Here is a 22,811-nt window from a genome sequence, read left to right as displayed (position 1 = left end):
TTTTCATTTCACCGAAATTACTGGTTTTGATGAAGAAAAGAAAAATCCACAAATAGATTAAAACTTATTATCATTATGTTGACTTTTTAAAGTACCCATTTTGCGATAAAATAAGATTCGGTTTGGTGAATCGTTTTAATAACTGTCACCAATAGTGAAATAATTTTGTAAAATTATTTTATTAGTTAATAGCAATACGAACCTAAAACCTATTATTTCATATATGAACAGAGATTGCAGTTGTCCTACTCTGAAATGATAACCTATAATTCCCATGGATCATTGCGCGAGGGAGTAGTTTATGTAATTTCTATGTTGACAGAATACACTTTACTGTAGTAATTAGTATGTTTGTGAATTGAAATAGAGGAATGTATGCGTTGTCTAAAGGGTCAAGTAAACTCTTAGGAAAGACGAGGCGGGGTAAGTTAGACAACTGTGATCTAGCTTTCGAATGAGATTCTAAAGTGTTTGAAACACGTATGTATATTATTTGTTAATTAATCATCAAATTCATTAATATTAACAATAATATCTTGATATGTTGACTTACACAGGGTATACTCAAAAGGTGGATAGTCTTGAAAGTCCGAGAGATATTCATTGTGCAAGCAAACGCTACGGAGACATCAACGGCCCAACTGATATGAGGTGGTGCAAACAGTTTTATTATTTTTAAAATGTAGTTTTACAAATCCATCTGTGGTGTTAGTGTAGTATAAGTTATCATCGTCTAATGACAGTATTATAAGTTACAAGCCTAGGCCTACCTATATTAGTGTATATATATGAAGTACATAAGCTTTGGCTTATCGTGCGATATCGAGGCATAATGAATCCTCTTCAGTCTTCATTATCGTGATACATGATACATTCTTAGCTACTGTTTGGGGTTTAAAGTTTAGTTTTATCCAAGATTATTTGTAATAAGCAAGTAACATTTGAAACCATGCATAAACAACATTAATTGATTAAGTTTAAAATTTATTTTTGAAACCTGATAAAGAAGTTTAATTTAATTTTTATAAATGGTGGTTAGAAATTAACTAGTTTCTTTCACTCTTCCTCAGTGTAACATTTTGTAGTATGAGGTGATTGTAGCTTAAATTCAAAATTAGGTTGTGAAACTAAACTACTGGACATACATAGGCTGTAGTTTGTCACATACTTACTGTTAAAATGATATTCAACAATATTCTAGTAATTATTAATCTGTTTTCACTGTAATATATCAATATAAATAATAGAAGGGCTCAGTTGTAAAGTGTATCTTTTAAGTATGTTGTGAGATTTTAATCATGGTTAAGATATAAGTATGTTTTTTTATTATTTGAATATTTCAACAGGCTTCATGGCATGTGTTAGCTTAAATGTCTTTGAAATTATATACAAACAGCATATTTAGTGCCTTAAATTTACATTACTCTGCTAATTGAATGAGGATATTAACAACTTTAGAACATAAGTTATATGGTTTCTTGTATTCACAAGTACATAAACTACTAAATATATAAATATTTAATTTTCAAGGAGATCAAGGGTTCTGTTTTTTGCAGTTATGATATATGGTTTCGTGTACAGATTCATGTTGTAATGAACTACAGAAATGGTAAAAAAATACTTTTGGGTGAGCAAACTGTTTATAAAGAATAAAAATTAGTAATTAAAATTAAGTTGGAAACTTAAATATGGTTAGAAATTGTTCAGAGATAAGTAGAGTAGAATGTATATGGTGTGACAGGTGACAAGATTGGTTTATATTTGAGATTTGTGGGTTTGATTGCAAGTTTGAGGAGGTTCAGAAGGATACAAAGCAGTATATTACTCTTTAGAGCTTGCTTATTTGAGGATAAATATGAGATAACTATGGTAATAACTGTGCTGTTATGGAAAAAAATAGCAGGTTATTAATAGAAGTGGGAAATGTGTGCAGAAAATGGGTAGAGTTAGTGCTTTAATTATCAGTGATGTCGAGAAAACCCACTTGTAGAGAAATATATATGCAAAAACGGCTCATTTGGGTTGAGAAAATATTTTATGTAGAAGGTCGAAACATTGTTCGCTCTTCTACGTGAAATATTTTTTCAACCCAAACGAGCCGTTTTTGCATATATAGTGCTTTAATTACTTTGTTTGGAAGGATAAAACAGGGGTACTAGGTTTTGTATGAAGTACAGTAATAAATCATTTGTGGCTGTAGAGGCAGGTTTAGTTAGCATTCAGGTATCAGTTTTAATATATTTGAACATTTGGGTACCTGCTTTACTGATAGTTATTTGTACTGAGGAACACAGAAATACTAGGGCTAAAATTTGCTCATCAGATGCCAAAGTACAAGACATTACATAGTGTAGTGATAGTTTTAGTTGCTGTCACCAAGGGACATTCTCTTTTTATAGGTGTGAATAATGATGAGAGTTATTGATTGGAACAATTGGTAAAAAGTATAAAGAACCCATTCACAGGTTTAGGGAGAGAAACAGATATGTGGCCCTTTCTGAAGTGCTTCCTCAGACTAGATGTAACTATGAATTACTTAGAAAGGATCCAATGATTAAATGAAAAATGTGAATGAGCATCATGTTGGTTGGCTAAACCTGTAGGATAGTTTTCAGGGTAAGAGTGAATTACATGCTAGAGTTGAGTTCCATGTAAGTAGGATAGGTAATAGGATATTTGGAGGTCTAATTGTGTTAATTGAAAGTATTTAAACTTAACTTGCTTAGTGATGAATGAATTTGGGTAATTGGGAATAAACAAATTAATAGAATAGCTAGTGCAACTAGGAGATGGGAAGTAGTAGGCTTAGTAGCACAAGATATATCTCATATTCATAGATGAAGTAATTTCAAGAATAAGCTTGGGTGCTATTATTTGAGTGTTAGGAGTATTTGAAAAAGTGAATGAATTCAAGGTTCAAGTTGAAATGGAAGACTATAATTTGTACCAAATGGTCAGTGAGCCAACCAGAGAAATTTTTTATTTTTTTTATTCTTGATTTTCAGAAATCCAATTTATAAGATTTATTATTAGTGAGATAATGAGTTAAAAGGTGATTTGGGACAGATAAGAGAAATTTTTGAAATAGATTGCTTTAATACTAGATGGCAATATTCTTGAAACAAATAAAATGATAAGAAGGAGGGTAAACCCTAATTGGATAAATTCCTTAAGTTTAAGAAATTTAGATTGATAGATTAGTATGAAAAATTTAAAAACTATAGAAAAGATAAAGATTTGGTGAAAAATAAACTAGGAGATTAAAATGATTTTACAAGAAACAACTAATTGATGATGGTGAAATTAACAATTAAGTGTGTTAAAGGTATTGTCTTAGGGATTAAGATTTTCTCTTTGAGTTTTGTAATTATCAACTTGGATTTGAGTTGTTCATTTTTTAAAGGACCTTAAAGACTGTGTGATTAATCCATCTGTTCAGCACAATTTACTTTTGACAATGTATGAACACACATTTTTGGTATAAGTTTGAATGGTTTATGCATTTATAATTTTAACCCATAACCTTGGAATATTAAGGACAATAAGTAAAACAAAGGATATTGTGATCACCATGCCTGATAAAGGAAAGAGAAAAGTAATTTTAAATAATATTACAGCAGTAAGGTTCTTGAAATTATAACTTGTACCACTATATTATTGTATAGCAGATAAAGATCCAACTGCATCTACAGTAACAAAACTAAGTAGGTATTTATTTGAAAAAAGTGCCAGTGAGACCTATCATACCTTATTATTGGATAATTATGAACAAGCAAACTTCTTATGCAATGGTTTAAAAGAATTTCTGTTCAATAATTATATATTGAAAGATAGTTTTGAGTTTGTTGATAATATTAAGAATAAAACTTAAATTATCATAATAATGAAGGTGGTTTTGATGGTTTACCTAAAGAAGTATTTGGTAAACTGTGTGAAATAGCAACAAAATAATGGAAAGATAAAGTAGATGGATATTGTGTGGGATGCAGTTTTGTCCTATAAAGTTCTGCCTCATTATAACCATCTTATCAATAAGGCACTTGTGCTAAATGAGCATAGATTCAACAGAATACTAAAGCTATCAATTGAACAAAATAACTGTTTATTCACAAAGAAAAAATAGATATAAAAGATTGATAAGATAAAATAAGGTACAATGATATCAGATGAAATATGAATACAAACTTTCTGATATTTGTAAAACAGAGCACAATCATGTTCAATTATTTACTTTAAAAGTCTGGTACTTTAATCTGCTTACACTACCCTGAATATGTTCATTAACATCTCTACCTCCTTCTGACATTGAGCAGTATCTTTCAGTGTAAAGAGTTCTTGGAACTTTTTACCTTTCCCACAAAGTTAAACCATTTTCTTTTTTATGCTGTCATTTTTGACCAGATGGATGGAATCCCCATTGAGTCCAGTGATAGTCAGTAGTTTTCTATGCTACTATGAATGCAAGTGGTTAGAAAAAGGTCCATGTGACTTGAAACTTGTTATTTACAAATGTTGTATCATTGACACCTTCTTGCTATTTCAACAGTCAAGTCACATTTCTAAACTTTTTTCTTACCTTAATTCCTGACATCCCAATATCAAGTTCACATCTCAACTTTATATTCTCATCTCTGGGCTTTGAACTTGATTTACTCCCCCCTTATTTTGTGACACAATGTAATGACTTTAGCCACTGAAGCCATGTATAAAAGAGCTAATCAGCAAGTGATACTAAATTTTGGGGAGACAAATTATATTTGATTCCATTATTATGAGGCAGTACTGTACTAACATATGTGTTTATTTGTTACCTTGAAAAGATCACTTTACAAAAATATTCTCATGGATTTAACTCATTAGTATGTAAAAGATAAGTGGATGATGCATTTACTGTATTTAAGAATGAAGAAACAAGTGGATAAGTTTCTTCATTATTTAAATAAATATAATGAAAATATTAAATTCACTGTGGAAAAATGAAAAAACTTGCTTAGTCATCTCTGGACACTGTGGTCATTAAAAAAAAGTTAAAAGTTTGGAAGTGGAACATACTATAAATCTACTTTTTTAGTTTATATTTCAACTCCAGTGAAAGAAGCTCAAAGAAAATCTTATAATAATTTTGGTACACAGAGTCAGTTAACATACAAGTACTAAAGAGTGATTTTCCAATGAAAATGACCACCAGCATAATCAACTAGTACATTGAAAAGCTTCCATCCTCAAACAAGAGGTGTAAAATGAACTAAAAATACTTAACACTACCATTAATGAGTAAGCATGACTCAGAAATCAACAAACAACTGAAATCTTTATCATGCAAAATTTATTCACAAGTAGGACTTTGAGTCATCGTAAAACCCACTGTCAGAATAAGTTCTTTTATGTTTAAAGATAGAATGGGTGAACCAAGTTGCTCGAATATTATCTACATGTATAAATACTCTAGAGTATGTATGTAGGATCTATTATAAGAAGACTAGCAGGTAGAATTGTGGGATACAATTTACCAAGGTATGTGGAAGTGTCAAACATTCTTAAGCATGTGATAGACTGTAGTGATAGCCCAGTAATTATCAAGAAATTTAAAATTATCAGAACTGTCAAAGCTGACTATTTTTAAAGAACCAGAGATACCTTTGTCGTAAAAAGCTTGAATATGGAATTAAATAGTCTAGTGCTGGTGAGCTTGTTTTGAAAGTGTAATTAAAAACATTAATATGAACCCAAACATTTTTATTTAAATTTATCCTTTCAGATTATATTTCTGATCCTTTTTTGTTGTTGTTGTGATGTGTTGAACATTGTTGATGTACACGTGCTCCACAAATGACAAACTTCTGACAGATATTACTCATTGCCACCCAATGAGCAGTTCCATAAAATGAAACTTTTTATCAAATTTCTCATTTTAGATGACACTTCTTCTGAGAATATGAATTTAAATAAGCAAAGTGTTTAATATTCAGAAAACTATTCTTTATTAACCACTGCATTATCAGTTATGCTTTCACTGTTCTTTAATAGCAGTTTTTTGATAATAAAACATATAATTAGACTTAGAACCAGTCAGTGAGATGGCAGCCTTGTGACTAATTGAGAAGCTTATCCAATGAAATTGCCTTGGTGCTTTGAATAATACTTCATTAAAATATATAACATATGATTTCACCTATAATGCATTCTTGGAGTATGGACCCCATGAATCATGTTGTAACAGGGCTCTAATGTATATTTCGATGTAAAGATTATTTATATATATTGATAATAAAGTAAGTTATTTAAATTTGAACCTAACACTGCAAAAGATCACTACATATGCACTTTGAACTAGCCATAGAAAAAGAGTCTAAAGGAGTTGTAATGGTTGCATTGTAAGTTATAAACCATTTAATTTTATTTCTTTATAGGAAAAGATTGTAGAGAGTCAAATGAAAGAAGCTTTACAAAATGATTTAGTGAAATATATCATAAATGAAATCCAACATGGATTCATGGAAGAAAAATCATGCTTTAATTGTCTGTTAACTTTTATTAAGGATGTTACATTTTATCTGGATGATGGAAAAGATGTGAACTTTAAATGATTTGTTTCTCCAAAATACTTGGAAGCATTATGTTATTTCATTTTAATTAATACTTAATTTTGTTTGTAGAATCATCAAAACATGATAATTTCAACTCATCAACTTGTCATTTAAGTCTAGAATCTAGATAGACTAGCCACCATGTTTGATTGTGGTGGTCTTGCTAAAGGAAAGGAGCACTTAAATCATGCTATGAGCATGACTAGAGTTTGTCCTGTTTGAAAGTATGTCATGATTACAAAGAAATATGCCATAACATGTACACAAGATCTTTTTTACACAGAACAGTCACATCCATGGCACAGTGGTTATATCTTTGGACTCGCACTGCTAGAAACCAGGTTTTGATACTTGTGGTGGTCAGAGTACCGACAGCCAAGTGTGTAGCTTTGTGCTTAATTCCAAATAATACACAGAACTAAAAACATCAATGAAGCTTCGAATAACTGTCCCTTATATTACTAAAATATTGATTACATTTTCTGAAAACTTAACATATTTCACTATTTTTCTAACACTCCTTAGTAGCTCTGTTAAAATGTATCAGTAAAAGTTCTTACTTATTCAACTTTATATAAACTCAAATGTTTAACAAGTCATAGTACTAAACATACTTTCAACAGTTTTTAATTTTATTATTAGTGTTGTTATATGGATGTGATGTCTTATCAATTTGTCACAAAGGTAATAATTGTTGGTTTAAAATGTTTAATTCAGTATCTTGTTATCAATCTTTGTGGTGTTTGTCACTTGGTACATTACTTTCTGTTTGAGTAACATCATTAGAAGATTAATAGAGATGAGATGTTTTAATTTGTAAATAATTTTTTGTTATGCCTGACAGTTTCTAATTATGTATCTTAAATTACTTTATAATGATATAAGTGTTGTATTGGTTCCTGTAAGATCTGATAAGGTATGTATGTAAGGTCAAAGTTTTTACTTTGATATTTGTAACATTTTAATATTTAAACCCCATAGATACAGTATTTTAATCATATTGTATTATTTTATAATTCATGTTTGCAGCTCTCCTAAGCCAGTTTTCCAACAAGTGAATGGCAGGAGATCTCACATTCAAAAGAGCAATCAAGAAAACATAACGCCACAGCATGAAGAAATAACTCGATACATTCATGATAGTAAGTATTCATACATTTTCTTGTATAGTTTTACTTTAGCTGAGGAACTGATCTATTCCAAGATCTGTATTAATTTGAGATATACATAGAACAGATCTTGTGCATTTATGATGTATGAAGAAGGAAATTGTTGTTAGTTTAATGATTCATCACATAGACCATTTATCAGTAATGAAATGTTAAATTTGCATTAAATGTAGTGAACATAGTTTAGTAGACCCACACTAGCTACAAATGTGCTTACTGATGAAATTACAAGTTATTTTAGTTGCAAGTATCTGCTTTATTTCTTTTTGGTACAAAACATTTTTGCAGCATTTTCATTTTTTTTTCTTCATAAAGTTAGATTATTTTTTAAAATAATAAAAAAAACATTAATTATATTGGGAAATTTAAAAACTTGTCGTTACTTGTTACATTGTATATTTGGAATTACTGACCTGGATGATATGGCTGAACATTTATTATTAAAAGATGCATTCTAATAATGATGATTGTACATCTTATTATGTATATTAATGTATTTTTTTTCTGCATATCAGTTTTTTTCTGAATGACTGGTTTTATCTTTTGCGAGGACATTAGGCTTTCTGAAATGTTTTTTTTTAATGGATCTTCCTTACTTATGTCCCCCTAGTCTGCCTCATGTATTTACTAATAAATGATTTGGTACAAGTCTGTTTATCTTTTGCAGTTTTGTACTAGTTCATCAGCCTTTTAAAAATATTTTCAGACTTCTTAACTCCAATTGTGTCACAGAATTTTGATTACCAGAATCACATGCATTTTTCAAAATTAATAACATGCAAAAGTCAAACAGTTCCCATTATGAAGCTCTACTAATGTTGTCAAACAGTTTTGTCCCATTATGAAGCTCCACTAATGTTGTCAAACAGTTTTGTCCCATTATGAAGCTCCACTAATGTTGTCAAACAGTTTTGTCTCATTGTGAAGCTCCCTTAATGTTTCCTGTACCATTTGTTTGATGAGTATTAATTTGTAATCATAGATATGATTGATGTGAAGTTTTTTGTGTGTAGCGTGAACAAATTAGAAATTCTGTAACTGTACCATAATGAACTGAAGAAGAATATAAAGTGATGAATGGTGTAATTTTGCATTATAACATTTTTAGAAGTACATTAATTTATGAAATAGTTGTCAAAGTAATACCTCAGAGTTGCAAACAATATTTTTATTTGACAGTTGTGACAACATTCAAGAACAGTGGGTTTGTTGGTCCATCAGGGTTGTCCCATCAACTAAACTAAACTTTAAAAAACAAATCCCACAAAGCTAGCCTTTATAGTAATATTATGAAATTTCTCCCTTAAAACTTTCTTAAATTTACAGTATCCACCACATTTGAAGGCAACCCATCCCAAAGGCCAAACACTCTGTTAAAAAAAAAAAAAAAACTATTATCTGAAGATGACTAATACCTGCCAAAATTTATATTTTGTCTTACCATTTTCACCATTAAGTACAAAAATTGTAAATCCCCTTAAAATGTTAAATGTCTTGATCAGCTTCCTTTAGCTGTTTTCTAGAAGAAACAACTTCAGAGAATTTAACTTGTCCTCATGTAACAGTCTTTTCATTCATTGTATTTTCTAGTTGCCCTCCTTTGAACCCTTTCTACTAATTCAATGCCCTTTTTTAAGATAAGAAACCTGATACTGAAAACAATACCCTAAGTGAAGCCTAACCAATATCCTAGACAATGAAATTATGGTCTTTTCAGACATTTAATATTTCTGTAGATACAACCTAAAATCCTATTTTTTGTCTTATTAATGGCAGCACGCTGCTTGGATGGCTAAAGAGATTGACCAACCAGAACACTAAGATCCTTTTTGTGTCTGTGTGTGTGTTTCAGGTTATTCCCAGCAAAACTATACTTTTCATTTAGATAGTTAACCCACATGAAGTACCTTACATTTATCATCATCAGAAGCCATCTCACATTTATTTGTTTGACCTACTGAATATTCTAAATCCTTTATAAACCAGCAGTATCTGTATTACAGCCAGCAACATCTAAGATCTTATTACCATCGGCAACTTTAAACAATATATTGAGCATTATTTCATCTATGTCAGTGGTGTAAATAATAAAAAAACAATGATTCTGACACAAAGCTCTGAGAAACTTCACCTTAATTCAATTTGACTGAACTCAATTTACAACAACCTGCTGCTTTCTTCCATTCAGCTATTTTTCAATCAAGGGGTCATATTATCCTCCACACCTATAATTTTCTTTACAAACCTTTCATGTAACAACTTGTCAGATGCTTTCTGAAAATCCATATGCTCCAAATCCACAACTTTACCCTCAGCAGTATAAACTGTAACTTCTTCAAAAAATGTAAAAAAGATCAGTAAGGCAAGATTTTTGTATGCTGAGCTATATTGACTATTCAACAAAATTTTATAATTTGTTAAATCTATTTACAAAACATATTTTATCAGACTTTCAGAAACTTTCCTAGTGATGATATAAAATTGATAGTCATATAATTATCTGGACATTATTTATTCCAAGTTCTACAATGAATCAACTTGTGCTTAGAAAGTAAAGAGCATTTATTTACATATTCAAGCTATTCATTTCAGTCCATTGATCAACAACAGAAATTAAAGTGAAATTGTTTACTAGCTAATAACTAATATTATTTTTTATATTTAACATATCACCATTAATATTTCATTAAAATATAAATAATGACTAAACTGTGCATTTATAAATAATGTGCAGGGAGAAATAATAAGTCATGTCAAAAGTAGTACATTGTTCACAGTATCATTACCTTCTGGATACCAAGTCCCTATTTGTATAATTCATTACATCTAATCTGCACATCCATCACTACATGTCATCTGTATATTTTAATACATCTATAAACTATTCACTTTATCTTTAATTCATTAAAACTGACATGCAGAGCCTCCACTGTTTGCAAATTGTTTCTGGTAATCCTTTTCTGCAATGCCTCGTTGTGAGTTCCTATGTTATTTTACTTTAATTTATGACTGTTCTTCTTATGGTACTTTCAGGTCAACTGATTTTCTGAAAGAGTAACTTAGGCAAGATAATTTGTGAGGTTATACTGAGTTATGCTACAGTTAGCTGAGTCTGTGCTAAGAAATGAATGGACTGAACATATGATGTGACATACAATTAGAACAATCTTTACTTGACACAACACAAGTCAACAATGTCTTAATACAAGTGCAGTTAATATCTTGGTGCTCTCCAACTTTTGAGTAAAGTCTGAATAATCTTTTTACCTTTGATTTTTGGAGGCCACTAGCTGCATTGTAGTTTGAAAATTGTGCCTCAGTGGTTGATAAGAACAGCACACTTAACTGCACTTATAATTGGCCATAAAAATACCATAAAATGGTTTTGAGTATGTTACTGTTTGTGCTGACTGAGCTTTACCTTGTTGCATGTTAAGGAGTACCCATATGAGATCCATGCTCTTATGGGAACTCTTACTTCATGACTTGATGTTGCTATTGGCAAAATGATTCAATTACCATGTAATGTACAAGATTAGAACAATCAACTAACCATACAATGTCTCACTGTGCAGCGAGACAATCTATCCATCTCACAGTGTTGATTATTATTATTAGTTTTTTAGCAAATAGGAAAAGTATTTTATATTATTTTCACACAAATACTTAATTATCCTCAGCAATGAACCATTATATCAGAGGATACAAATGTTTTCGAAATATAAATATTCTTACTTGTCAATGTCATTAAAGTTGGTAAACTGTGTGTTAAGAATGTGTGAATAAGCAACTGGTTCTAAGGACTCTGGGAGTCATATGGAATCCAATTCTTTAAAGAGTTGTCATGATTGGTAGCTTATATTCTCATCTGTGTCTAATTTTTAACTATTAACTTATTATTACAGCTTATTAGTAATTAATAACTGGACAGAACTAACCTACATATATATTTGCTACTTCACTGAAAACTAATAATAGACTAATATGATAAAAAAATAAAATCAGTATGATGATATTTTTGATGAAAGTTAATCTCGTAACCCTTTCTGAATTGATCATGGCTATTTATAGTTAGCAGTAAATATCTTTGCCAGAAGTTAAGTAAATAACCTTGTGCTGCCAGTAATTTAATTCCCAACTTCTGTTGCTTTGACTGATAGTTTATGGAGTCCATATCTATGTATCAAGCATTTCAGGATCTCTGTATAACCAATGATTACCCTGATCATATACTGTAATCATACAACTTAAGTTATTAGTACTATTTTATGCACATCACATAAGAATTAAGTAGCAACAAAATATTGGTCAACTTGCTAGACATCATAACACTTAGAACTTGACATACATAAATATTTAAATTACTAGAACAATTCATTACATTTTGAACTTTCTTGAAGTTGCAATTGATAAAGCTGGTGAACCACAATACACTTTCTCATTTCTTTGGCAGTAGTTCTGTTAGGCTTAAGATTCAGAAACCTGAATTGAAAAGTGCAGAATTATAGCCAAGGAGAACTGTCAAAATAGATTGGTTCTATGAATACAAATGACTGAAACATGATAAAAGTTGATCTTAAATTAAGTCTTATCGTACTACAAGATAAGCCATAAGTGCCTGTAATACAAATCCAACCAATGAAAATGCAAAAAAAACAAACTCAACCAGTACTAGAAGTGGTGGTACTGTGGAAAATAACACATGGTCTCAGAAATGCTATCAACAGCTAACTGTTTTTTGTTTTTCCAAATCAACAACAGTTTTTCTACCTCTTCCATTGTTTGTGATCTTTGTTTCATAAGCACTGCTACTCCTTTTGCAACATCAGCTCCTTTGATGACCTTTTTATTTTTCAGTATGGTACAGACTGTAGACTTTGCCATACTAAACTGTGTAACAAGGTCAGACTTGCGAACACCACTCTCATACTTCGCTATGAGATATTTTTTCACCTCTATTGTGGCTCTAACAACTTTTCTTTTTTGGTTTGTTGCTTTCATTATCCCTCTTTGACCTCATGGTGGCTAATTTAATCAGAATATTTAGGAAAACAAAAGAAAAATGAGAACATTCACAGCAGATTTTAGCAGGGGTGTGGACTGAGTGACACGTGCTGGTAAAATGTTTTGGGCAAGCTTGGCATGGGCCAAAAATGATTGAAGGGTCGTTTGGGTCATCAGTCGGGTTATTTCAGGAGTTCGGGCCACAACAGCTTAATTTGGGAACAGAGTTTATGTTCAACAACCGAGACATTTTTTTCTCAAACAATATGTTCGAAAAACAAATTGTTTGAGAAGTGAGATACCACTGTATTAATTTGACGTTTTAATGATGATTTTACAATTGAATATCTTGACTTGTTCTTGTGCCAATGCCTTACTCACAGCGCTTTTAAAACAGAATTTTCACATTAGGAGTTACCATTGTAAATTATACAAAGAAAATTCTGTATTCTGTTGTATTCCTTTATTAATGTTGGAGAAGTAAGGTAATTTTGCTGTTATAACATACTAACACAACAGGATTTAAAAGTTTTTCATGTACATTGTTTTTTCAAGAGGAGATAATAAATAATATTATGGTTTGAGTTCCAAAACATATTTGATATAAATATTAAAATAGTGACACACAAAAAAGCTGCTTATGAAGGACAAAATTTATGAGCAGAAAATTATAAAAAAAACTATTATTTGAAACAGAATATGATTTTGTGCATATGTGGTTTGAATTGTTTTCATAATATTTGTGTCATTCTCTTTTTGGTAAATTTAATGTTTTATTTATTTTTAAACTCTTATCATGTAGTTAGAAACCCAGGTAATTTATAATTATGGAGTATTGTTCCCTTTGTTCATGTTATTATCCTGTGTTTTCATTTGCATTATTTAATTAAATAAAAATTTAGTATACTGGTATTGTTAGTATAAAGAAAATAAAAAGTAGGCTTAACTTTCATTGACAATCAACAACAAAAAAATGACACAGGTATGTACTATATTTCTTGTTTATTGTGTATATTCTTTATTTTGTATTATAAAACTAACTAAAGTGTAAAAATTAGAAACTTTTATTAGGTTAGAGTAGGTGAAAATGAAATAAAATTAATTCTTTATGAGGTATGCTTGTGTGCTGCTTGTGTACTTATTTTAATATGGTGGTTTGAGCTACATTTTCACTGAGTGATTACATCTTGTGTGGTGAGACTATTAGTTAGGCATGGGTCAAAGGGCAATGGAATAATAAAATTTTATAAATAACTTTTTAATGGTGGTTTTCCAAGTGTCTTATTTTTGCATTGGAGAGATCTTTCTTTATTACCCTAACACTTTTTGATATTAGAACAAAACCATCCTTGATTTTCTACTCTGAAACTTTTCTGTAAAGTAGGTTTAGTGAATTAATATACCTTTGTGATAACTTTTATGGTTTAAAAAAATGTAAATGAATATTTAATATGAGACGTTTTCAAGTGAAGAGCAGATTTGGTATCAAAACTTTTTTTTATTTACAGGTGAAGGAATGGCTTAGTTTTAAACCTTTTTTTTAATGTTTAAAGGGTAGGTTTAGCACAAAACATTGTGGAGAATGGCTAATTTAAAATCATATTATTTTACTGTAGTTTTTTTTTTTGTGTGAGTGAAGAACAGTATATGAGTTGACTATGTTGTCCATTTGTTTTTATTTTCATAACTTGAATTATTTGTGTGATTTTAGCTGCTTAAAAAAGAATTACCTAATCCACCTTATTGAATTACCTTTATAATCATTACAGCTTGGAAACTAGTGAGTAGAGAATATGAAGTTGCCAAACAACCAGGTGCTGGAGGAAAAGGTAGTTAGTTATTTTTCATTATTTTTTTTGTCTGTCTTATATTCTATATGTTCATAGGATTTTAAGCTACTTGTTTTTTAAAATTATTTATGATTGTGAGTACTTTAATGTAAAACTAAATAATTCTAATATTTTTATAAAATTAGTATTGATGTGTATATAGTTTAACACAGAGTTATTTGAAAACAAGTATTTAAACATCACTGTGGGTGAAGTTCTTTGATAGTTGCTGTGTTTAAGCCAATATTTTAGTTTCAGAAATTTAACTTTTTTGCTTTCATTGAGTACTTGTTGCATTGCATGACATTTAAAAAAAAAAGCTCTTGAAATTAAGACTTCAATTTTTAAGGCTATTATTTTTACCTTTCATATTGGTTCCATTGCCATATTCTTAGCCTTACAAGCCTTTTGGGGATAAAACCACTTCTTCAAACTTACTCAAAACAACTTCTGTCATACTAACACCACTTGTGTTTTCTTTGGCAAAAATCTCATGAAATATTTATTACTATTTGCAGATCCTGCAGTAGTGTGACAAACTGATTGATCATTAGCATCTCTGTGACTTGTAGATGGAGTATAGACAAACACAATTACATATGCTTGTTGTTTTCCAACATCAGTCAATACACAAGTCAAGATTTTGTTGGACAGTGATTGAATCAACTCATTCTTATTTTACTTTCTTAGATAATTATTATAGGTTTTTTGGTTATTATTTAAAATGTTTTATTATTACAAGACCAGATATTTAACCACTGACAAGTGGTGATGTGAAATAGCTTGTTGTAAACCTCTTTCACTGGTCATCCTTAGGAAACTTCAGTGGCTGCAGTTATACCAGACCCATGTTGATTATAATCTTTTAAGTCAGTTTTTGGCCATTTAGCTTGTTCAGTCAAACCAAATATGCTTTTCTGCTTTCTACTAGGAGTTAATCTTTAAAAATAATCTTTGTTATAAGAAATTGGTTTCATCCATTCTTGGAAACAGTGGTAGGAAGTTGTAGCACTTGCATTTTTATTAGCTTTATTAGCAAAGGTGTTTTGACTCATCTAATAGTGAATTCTTCACTCTTTTAATATTTCAAACTACAAAAACTTGGGAAGAACACCACTTTTGGGTTTTTTCTGCTTTTCTTTTCTGATATTGAAAATTAGAGAAAAGGTGTTTTCTACTAGTTGTATTTTTTAACTCCACTTTTTAACTGCTATTTAAATTTGATAGTTTTAGTTGTAATGCTTGTTTAGTTATTTTGCAATATTTAGAGACTTGGAAAACTCTGTAAAAAATTATGTTCAAAACATTTTATAGAAATAAAGAACAGTCAGTTGAGTTCCAACCTAATTTATGTAACACACTTACCTAGTTTCCAGAACTCTTAGAAATTTTCTAGTTACTCTTTTATGAATTGTTTTCATATTGTGAACTTCAGTCCCCATCCCCACCCCAAATGAGAAATTTATACTGTATAAGAAGGTAAACTGAATGCTCCATTACACACCTGCCCCCACCCCATTCTACTATTGGCCACCTGTGGCAGACCTACATAACTAAATAATCATTACAAAAGAAATAAAAATGTTTTTTTTTGTACAGGTTTTTCTGTCCACCCATACTTTCCTCTCATACCATCCTACATTCTGTCACAATACAAGTTGCACAGTTTTGTGCAAATGTGTCACTATAGCACCATCATGGCATTACTGACGACCACAACAGTGATTTGTTTTGTTTTGTTTTTTCTCTTAATTCCTAGTTCACACCCATGTAGGAAGGTCCTGTTTTGAAAATTATGTCAGTTACTGGGCTTCATCAATTGTGTTTTGCTTGCTTTTGAGATCATGTGTGATCTCCAAGTATCATTAAAGTATTTACTTTTGCAATTTCTAATTGTTTTTCAAAGTGTATATTACAGAAATCAGTTTGCTGTCTTTATTTTGAACAGATAAGTGTGATATTACTTTTGACAATGCTATTAGGCTTTTGAAATTCATCACTTTTATGTTCTTTTGTACAGTGGTGTTGATGTTAACCATATGGAAGTTATTTTTTAAATTATCAATTTGTACTATGAGCTTTATTTAAATGTTTATGGTTTTCATTGTGACTTAAAATGGATGGATTTTCATTGATGTTTTGTGCTGTTTAAGTTTGAACCAGAATGTCAGCAGTATTTTTTTATTTTTTTTTTTTTTACAGTGCCTGGTGTGGTGTATTATCAAGACCACAGTTCAACCAGTCAGTTACCTAGTAAGTAATCTTTAGACTATAGTGGATAAAAGGTTCTCTTTAGAATTGTATGAAGTTCTGTAAAGTACTTTATTTTACACTGATGATATCATTGTACAAAGGAAGTTTCAAATTCTTTATTCTGGCAAAGGTACCTTACTTCTGTTCATATGCATAGCTATTCTCATTCAGTGCTGCCTCTATTTGCAAACATTTTTTCACATGCCATAAACCGTTCACTCTCATGCACCCCTCAATTCATATGGTTTAAGTGATTCTTGTACACAAGTTATCATGTAACAAACCTCCACCAATAGTTACACCACACACACAAGGATGTGGGCTCCCAGTTGTTGAGTTTTGGATTGTAGTTGACTTACTTCTTGTCTAACCCCTGCATGGATGTTAGCTTCCAGCAGTTGAATTTTGGATGCAGTTCAATTGCATGTAATGTCCATCACACTAGCCACTCTACATCTTGGGGCACATTCCTCCTTTTAACCACATTTTGTAATGGAGGTTGAAATTAATGTCTTATGGTTAAGATCACTGCTCAACCATTTTATTTGTCATTGGATCTGTCATACCTTTTCTACATCTGACCAAAGAGTGTACCTAGTATAGAAGTGGTGTGGTCTCCTACTTATAATTCTTTTTTTTAGAGGTTTCCCTTAATAGGGTGTCCTTCTTACACTTTTGAAGGATGCTTCTACTTTCTTCCTTGGCCTGGCATGGCCAAGTGTGTTAAGGAGTGCAACTTGTAGTCTGAGGGTTGGGGGTTTGCATCCCCGTCGTGCCAAACATGCTCGCCCTTTCAGCCGTGGGGGTGTTATAATGTGACGGTCAATCCCACTATTCGTTGGTAAAAGAGTAGCCCAAGAGTTGGCGGTGGTTGGTGATGACTAGCTGCCTTCCCTCTAGTCTCACACTGCTAAATTAGGGATGGCTAGCGCAGATAGCTCTCGTGTAATTTTGTGTGAAATTCAAAAACAAACAAACAAACTTTCTTCCCCACACTGGACTCTCCACCTATTCAATGTGGGATTCTAGCTATGTATTTGAATGGAAGTAAGGTGTCTTGTTGGAAATTATAATTTTCCTATACTGGAAATATTTTCAATAAGTACTTACTTCCATTCACATTTCACACTGTTCCTCCTCACTGTCCAATGGTGCTCAGGTTTCTGCCTAAACTTGAAATGATAATTAGGTATAATAGCATAGAGGAAGTGGCATGAACCATGTGAGTGTGGGACACAATTATTATTGGAGGTTTGTCGCATGATGATATGCATGTGAGAATCGGTGAAACCATGCAAATCGAGGTGTACACAGGAATGAAGGGCTACTGGCATGAAAAAAATCTTTGCTAATAGAGGGCAGCACAGAACAATAATAGCTATGTATGTGAGCAGAAGTAAATACCTGTCATAGATCTATTTTCATTACAGAAAAATTATAACTTTAACCCTTTTGCAGCATAGTTTAGATATATGCAAATAATTATATCCACCAACTGCAAAATTCAGATTTACCCCATGGTTATTAAAAAAAATTTTCCTTCTGTTGCAACGTGCAGGAATATTCCCCTGTACTTGAAACAGCTACCAAACTTGTGTGCATGTTACCATCTGTGTTCTACACTGAAATCTTGATGGTTATACGTCTCATTACAAAATTACCTTCCTTGCAGAGACACATAGAATCTATATAAAGACAGCTTATTTATATCTTGTATGTTGTTGTCAAAAATATTTGTTTTATATTTTGTAATGATTTTGGCATCTTATTGATTTAATTTTGCTTTTATTTATACCATTTACTGGAAAAGACTTTTCTTCTCATTTTCCCAATTTTCTACTTAAATTGTAATTTTTCACTATCCAATACATTTTTATAGGAATATTACTGTTAGATATAAATAATTTAGCTTTTTTTAATAATGAAAAAGTAATACAAAGGGTTAAATTCATACTTTTATTTTTTTGGTGGGTAATCGACACTTTTGGAGAATCAGTCTGAGAATTAATTCTGTCATAAAAGAGTTAAATGATTTTAGTTGAGTGGGATGATTGACTCAACTTGATGATTGTACAGTGCATCTTAAGAAGGTTGTTACGAAGTTGCCAACAATTTACAAAAATATAAACATAAAATAAAAGAAGAAATATAAAGGTAAATCATTGAAAATAAACATGTATTAATCTAAGTAAAATCTGCAGAAAGAAAAAAAAGCAAAAATAAGATAAGTATTATTCAAAACATTAACTCAATAATAATAGAATAGAATTACATCTAACTTTTAATATATTTTAATATAGCTATAGTGATCATACAATCTAAACTCTATCTGATATAACTTCAAGCTAGTTTTCATCAGAGTTATGTTTTGTGAACAGGTTTGTTACATGAAACTTGAGCACTTGAGTAATAGGTAAAAATACTGCAGATAAATATCTCAATGTGTTCTCTGGACATTTTTGGAAGAAATTGTTTAAAACTTTTAGGGTCAGGGTCTCCTTTTTTTTTCCTTGAAGCAGTGGAATTATTAAAAAAAATCTATCGATCATATAAAGATTACATTGCAATTTGCAGACTATTTATGTATTATTAACTATTTCAGTTAGTTGATTTTTTTTTTTTTTTTTCATTAATCAATTTAATCACAAATAATGCTGGATAACAATAAAAAAAACAATAGATGGTAATTACACAGCACAAACTTTAATTGTTTTCTGTATGCTTACTGTAAAACACACTATTAATTTTCTTTCTAGTTTCCCTTCAATTTATTAAGGTAATTTGTTTTTCAAGTTCACTAAAATTATAATGTTATTATGAAAGCTGATTGTATAGTTTGGAAGTAGTAATAACATATATCTCCATAAAACTGTGCTGTTTTTTCTATTTAGTATATAATGTTTACAGATGTATAGTTGATGTGTCAGAATATCTGTTTTTCATATCACTAAGTCAAAGCAACTGGTTAGAGCATCGCTCTGGAAATGAGTCAGTATTTTATGTTAAGAGATGTGGTTACTACAGAACATTTTTCAGTGTAATTATTTTATCATTGCTGATTGTTAAATCTGATGGGGTTGTGAAGCTCAAAATCTGATTTTGATACCTGTGGTGGGCAGAGCACAGCTAACTTGTGAAGCAGAGCAGTTATCAACAGAACAAACAAACAATTGATAGTGTCTATGATTTAGTGTGAGTTTACATTATTATATGTGAACATTTTGTAATTTGTGATATTTCTAACTGATTTTTTCTTTAAATTTAGAATTAACACCATTTCATATTAAAATTGTTACTTTAAAACTCACGTGAACTTTGTGTAGAGATACTGTACTTGCACCTGCTGTAATGATAAATTATTCAGGTTTTAAGTGGTTATCATTCTGTTTTTATAGCTAAAGCCAGAAGTCAAAAGCTGTAACTTCAGTGGACCATTTTTTATTTTAAGCAAAACCAGATAAATACAATGCTCATATTACAACTTGGATCTACATGATTTTATGAAAATAAGATGGTGGAATGATATGATATCAATTCTTTACATAGATATGTACCACTTTGTTTCTTTATTATGGCAATGTTTTGTTAATATGTATATAAACTGTTGCTTTAATATTTGATAAATACAATTGTATCTTAACAAAATGTAAGATGTGTGTGCTTTATTTTAAAAATAGTTGACAAATGGAATAAACTTAGAAATATCTATATTAGTGTAATAAAATTAATTATATTAACACATCATGTACATATTAAATTCATTAGAAATTATTTAAATGAATGTAAGAAAAGCTAAGTTTCTTTTTAATGAGAGTTGTTTGTCTTGTTGTAATATGACATATTTGTCAACAGTATTTTTACAAAATATAGTGATATGAATGTAAGATGAAACTCTTTACTTAAGTGAATTTACATGCTCTGTTATATTGAAAAGGTTGATGAAATACATCATCTGTTTTGCTGTTAAAAATTTAGTTTATATGAAAAACAACTTTGGATGAGTTTTAATCATCAGATAAAGTAACTTAGCAATATTTTTTTAAAGCTGACATTACATCTTGACATTTTACGTAAACATTGGAATGCTGGTATGTTTTCACATGCTTAGGTTGTTATTTTCCCTTCTGATAATATCCTTAAAATTCAAGAGGTAAATGTGCTTTTTTAATTACATTATCAGTGTGATGTAAAACTTATTTGTTAATGTTAGTTGTGACTTTTTTTATAATGAATAGTTTTTCTAATAATAAACATAACTTTATGTAAGTAAGAACTTAGGAGACCCTGTTATTGATAAAATAAATTATTCTGAAGCAGAACATCTTCATTCTTAACAATTTGAAATTTGTGTAGTAATTAGAATATCAGTACCTTAGTTACCTGAAGTGTTAAATTTTTTCCCAATTCTTATCCATAGAATCAAAACAAGAATGTCTCTAATTAATAATTTGGAAAAAACATAAAAAATTAATTTTTTATTGGAAATGTAGTTATTTTTTATCCTGCTGTGAAAAGCAACTTTAAAACAAAGTAACACAAATTTATTGAATAAGTAATATCTTAAAATTTTACTTTTAATTTCTGATTAAATATATGGATCAAAATTAATATTACACCTAATAATAAGAACAGATAATTAATGTTCAAACTACATTACTTAGAACCATGAGAGTGCATTGCATCATTTTAGTTTAAGTAAAATTTACTGAGGTATGTTTCATATGGCATTATAAACTGATTTTTTATCATGCCTTAGAAAACACCAGTAGAAAATAGTGCTAGGCCTTAATAACTGTTAAAATTTAGGAATCCTGTAAAATAATTCAGAAAAGAGTATATTTTTTGTTCAGTTTTATAAACATTTTATTTGTCTGACTTAAATGTTCAATTTGTGAATAAATTTGATAATGTGGTTGTTTTTTATTTTTTTAATATTTTAACAACATAAAAAATGTAAGACAAGTTTCTTCCATGTGTGATTCTTATTATACAATAAATGGTGTATATTAATATAGATATTTTCTATGAAATTATAACAAGAAATAATAGTGTTAATTCAATTTTGTTACTAACTGGCATTTTAGGTGAGAAATATCAAGTCCAAACATTGTTTTTTATGTCTTGTATTTAGATTTTCTATAAAAAACTGTTTTGTTCAAAAATTTAATTTGTTTCATTTAGGTATACAAAAGAATATTCATTGTTCTTAAATACACCTGTTTTATCTAGAACTTATTTCTAAGTTGATTAAAAATGACAATATATTAGGATTTTTGAAACAACTTTCAACACATTTTTGTGTAAAGGTATCTTTTATGTCAATTACTTAGTGTTCTGTGATATATCATTTTTATCATAATTTGTATATACTTTTTGTCATATGATTTAATGGTAAGCTATCTTTGTAACAGTTTGACACCTGTATAATGTAGTATGATATTTTGGAGTTTTTTAAGTGCTAATAAAGGTTGTGTTTTTTATACTTTGACAGAATTATTTCTTTTCCAGAATATGAGATATTTTGAGTTATATTTGGACAAGATGGTTTTTCCAAAGTATTATTCAGTCAATATAATAGCAGTTGATTGTAACAGCAATGACTTTTATTGTGAAAGATGCTCATATGTCAGAATTTGTTCTTGTAACTATGATGGTAAATTAAACTTTGGTAATGTATTTACAGTTTCTAGGTTTGAGCTGGTTTTATTTTATCATGACTACTATTGTAAATTTCAAGTTTTCTGTGGTGCTGGTTTTTATGCAGATATATTATTATATTCTATAAAGTGATCAAATAAAATTATAGCCTGGTGGTGAGGGTGCTTGGCTTGCAATTAGCTGGTTCTATTCCCTGTCACACCAAACATGTTCTTTCAGTCATGGAGGTATTATAATGTTTGGTCAATCCCACTATTTATTGATAAAAAGGTAGACAAAGAAATGGTAGTGAGTGGTGTTGACTGGTTGCC

At 30.1% G+C, this 22,811-nt stretch overlaps 1 protein-coding gene across 1 annotated transcript; it reads left to right on the top strand.

The window, feature by feature from the left end:
• Window positions 1-257: 257 nt before the first annotated feature.
• On the top strand, window positions 258-22,322 carry LOC143232048 (MAPK regulated corepressor interacting protein 2-like). Its single transcript, XM_076467063.1, has 6 exons — window positions 258-423; window positions 558-651; window positions 7,617-7,729; window positions 14,530-14,589; window positions 16,792-16,842; window positions 20,238-22,322. The coding sequence occupies exons 1-6, from the start codon at window positions 372-374 to the stop codon at window positions 20,261-20,263; spliced, it is 396 nt and encodes a 131-aa protein (XP_076323178.1). The 5' UTR covers window positions 258-371; the 3' UTR covers window positions 20,264-22,322.
• Window positions 22,323-22,811: the final 489 nt, after the last annotated feature.

This window comes from Tachypleus tridentatus, chromosome 11 (genome assembly GCF_004210375.1).
Source record: "Tachypleus tridentatus isolate NWPU-2018 chromosome 11, ASM421037v1, whole genome shotgun sequence".
NCBI lineage: Eukaryota > Metazoa > Arthropoda > Merostomata > Xiphosura > Limulidae > Tachypleus > Tachypleus tridentatus.
The sequence above is the reverse complement of the archived record's forward strand: the minus strand, read 5'-3'. Positions and strand labels throughout refer to the sequence as shown.

What these genes read in the sequence shown, in the direction of transcription:
- LOC143232048 (XM_076467063.1), top strand. Translation starts at nt 372, where the DNA reads ATGTATGCGTTGTCTAAAGGGTCAAGTAAACTCTTAGGAAAGACGAGG. An exon ending in AACTCGATACATTCATGATA is followed by an intron (nt 7,730 to 14,529) that starts GTAAGTATTCAT and finishes TAATCATTACAG; the next exon opens with CTTGGAAACTAGTGAGTAGA. An exon ending in ACCAGGTGCTGGAGGAAAAG is followed by an intron (nt 14,590 to 16,791) that starts GTAGTTAGTTAT and finishes TTTTTTTTACAG; the next exon opens with TGCCTGGTGTGGTGTATTAT.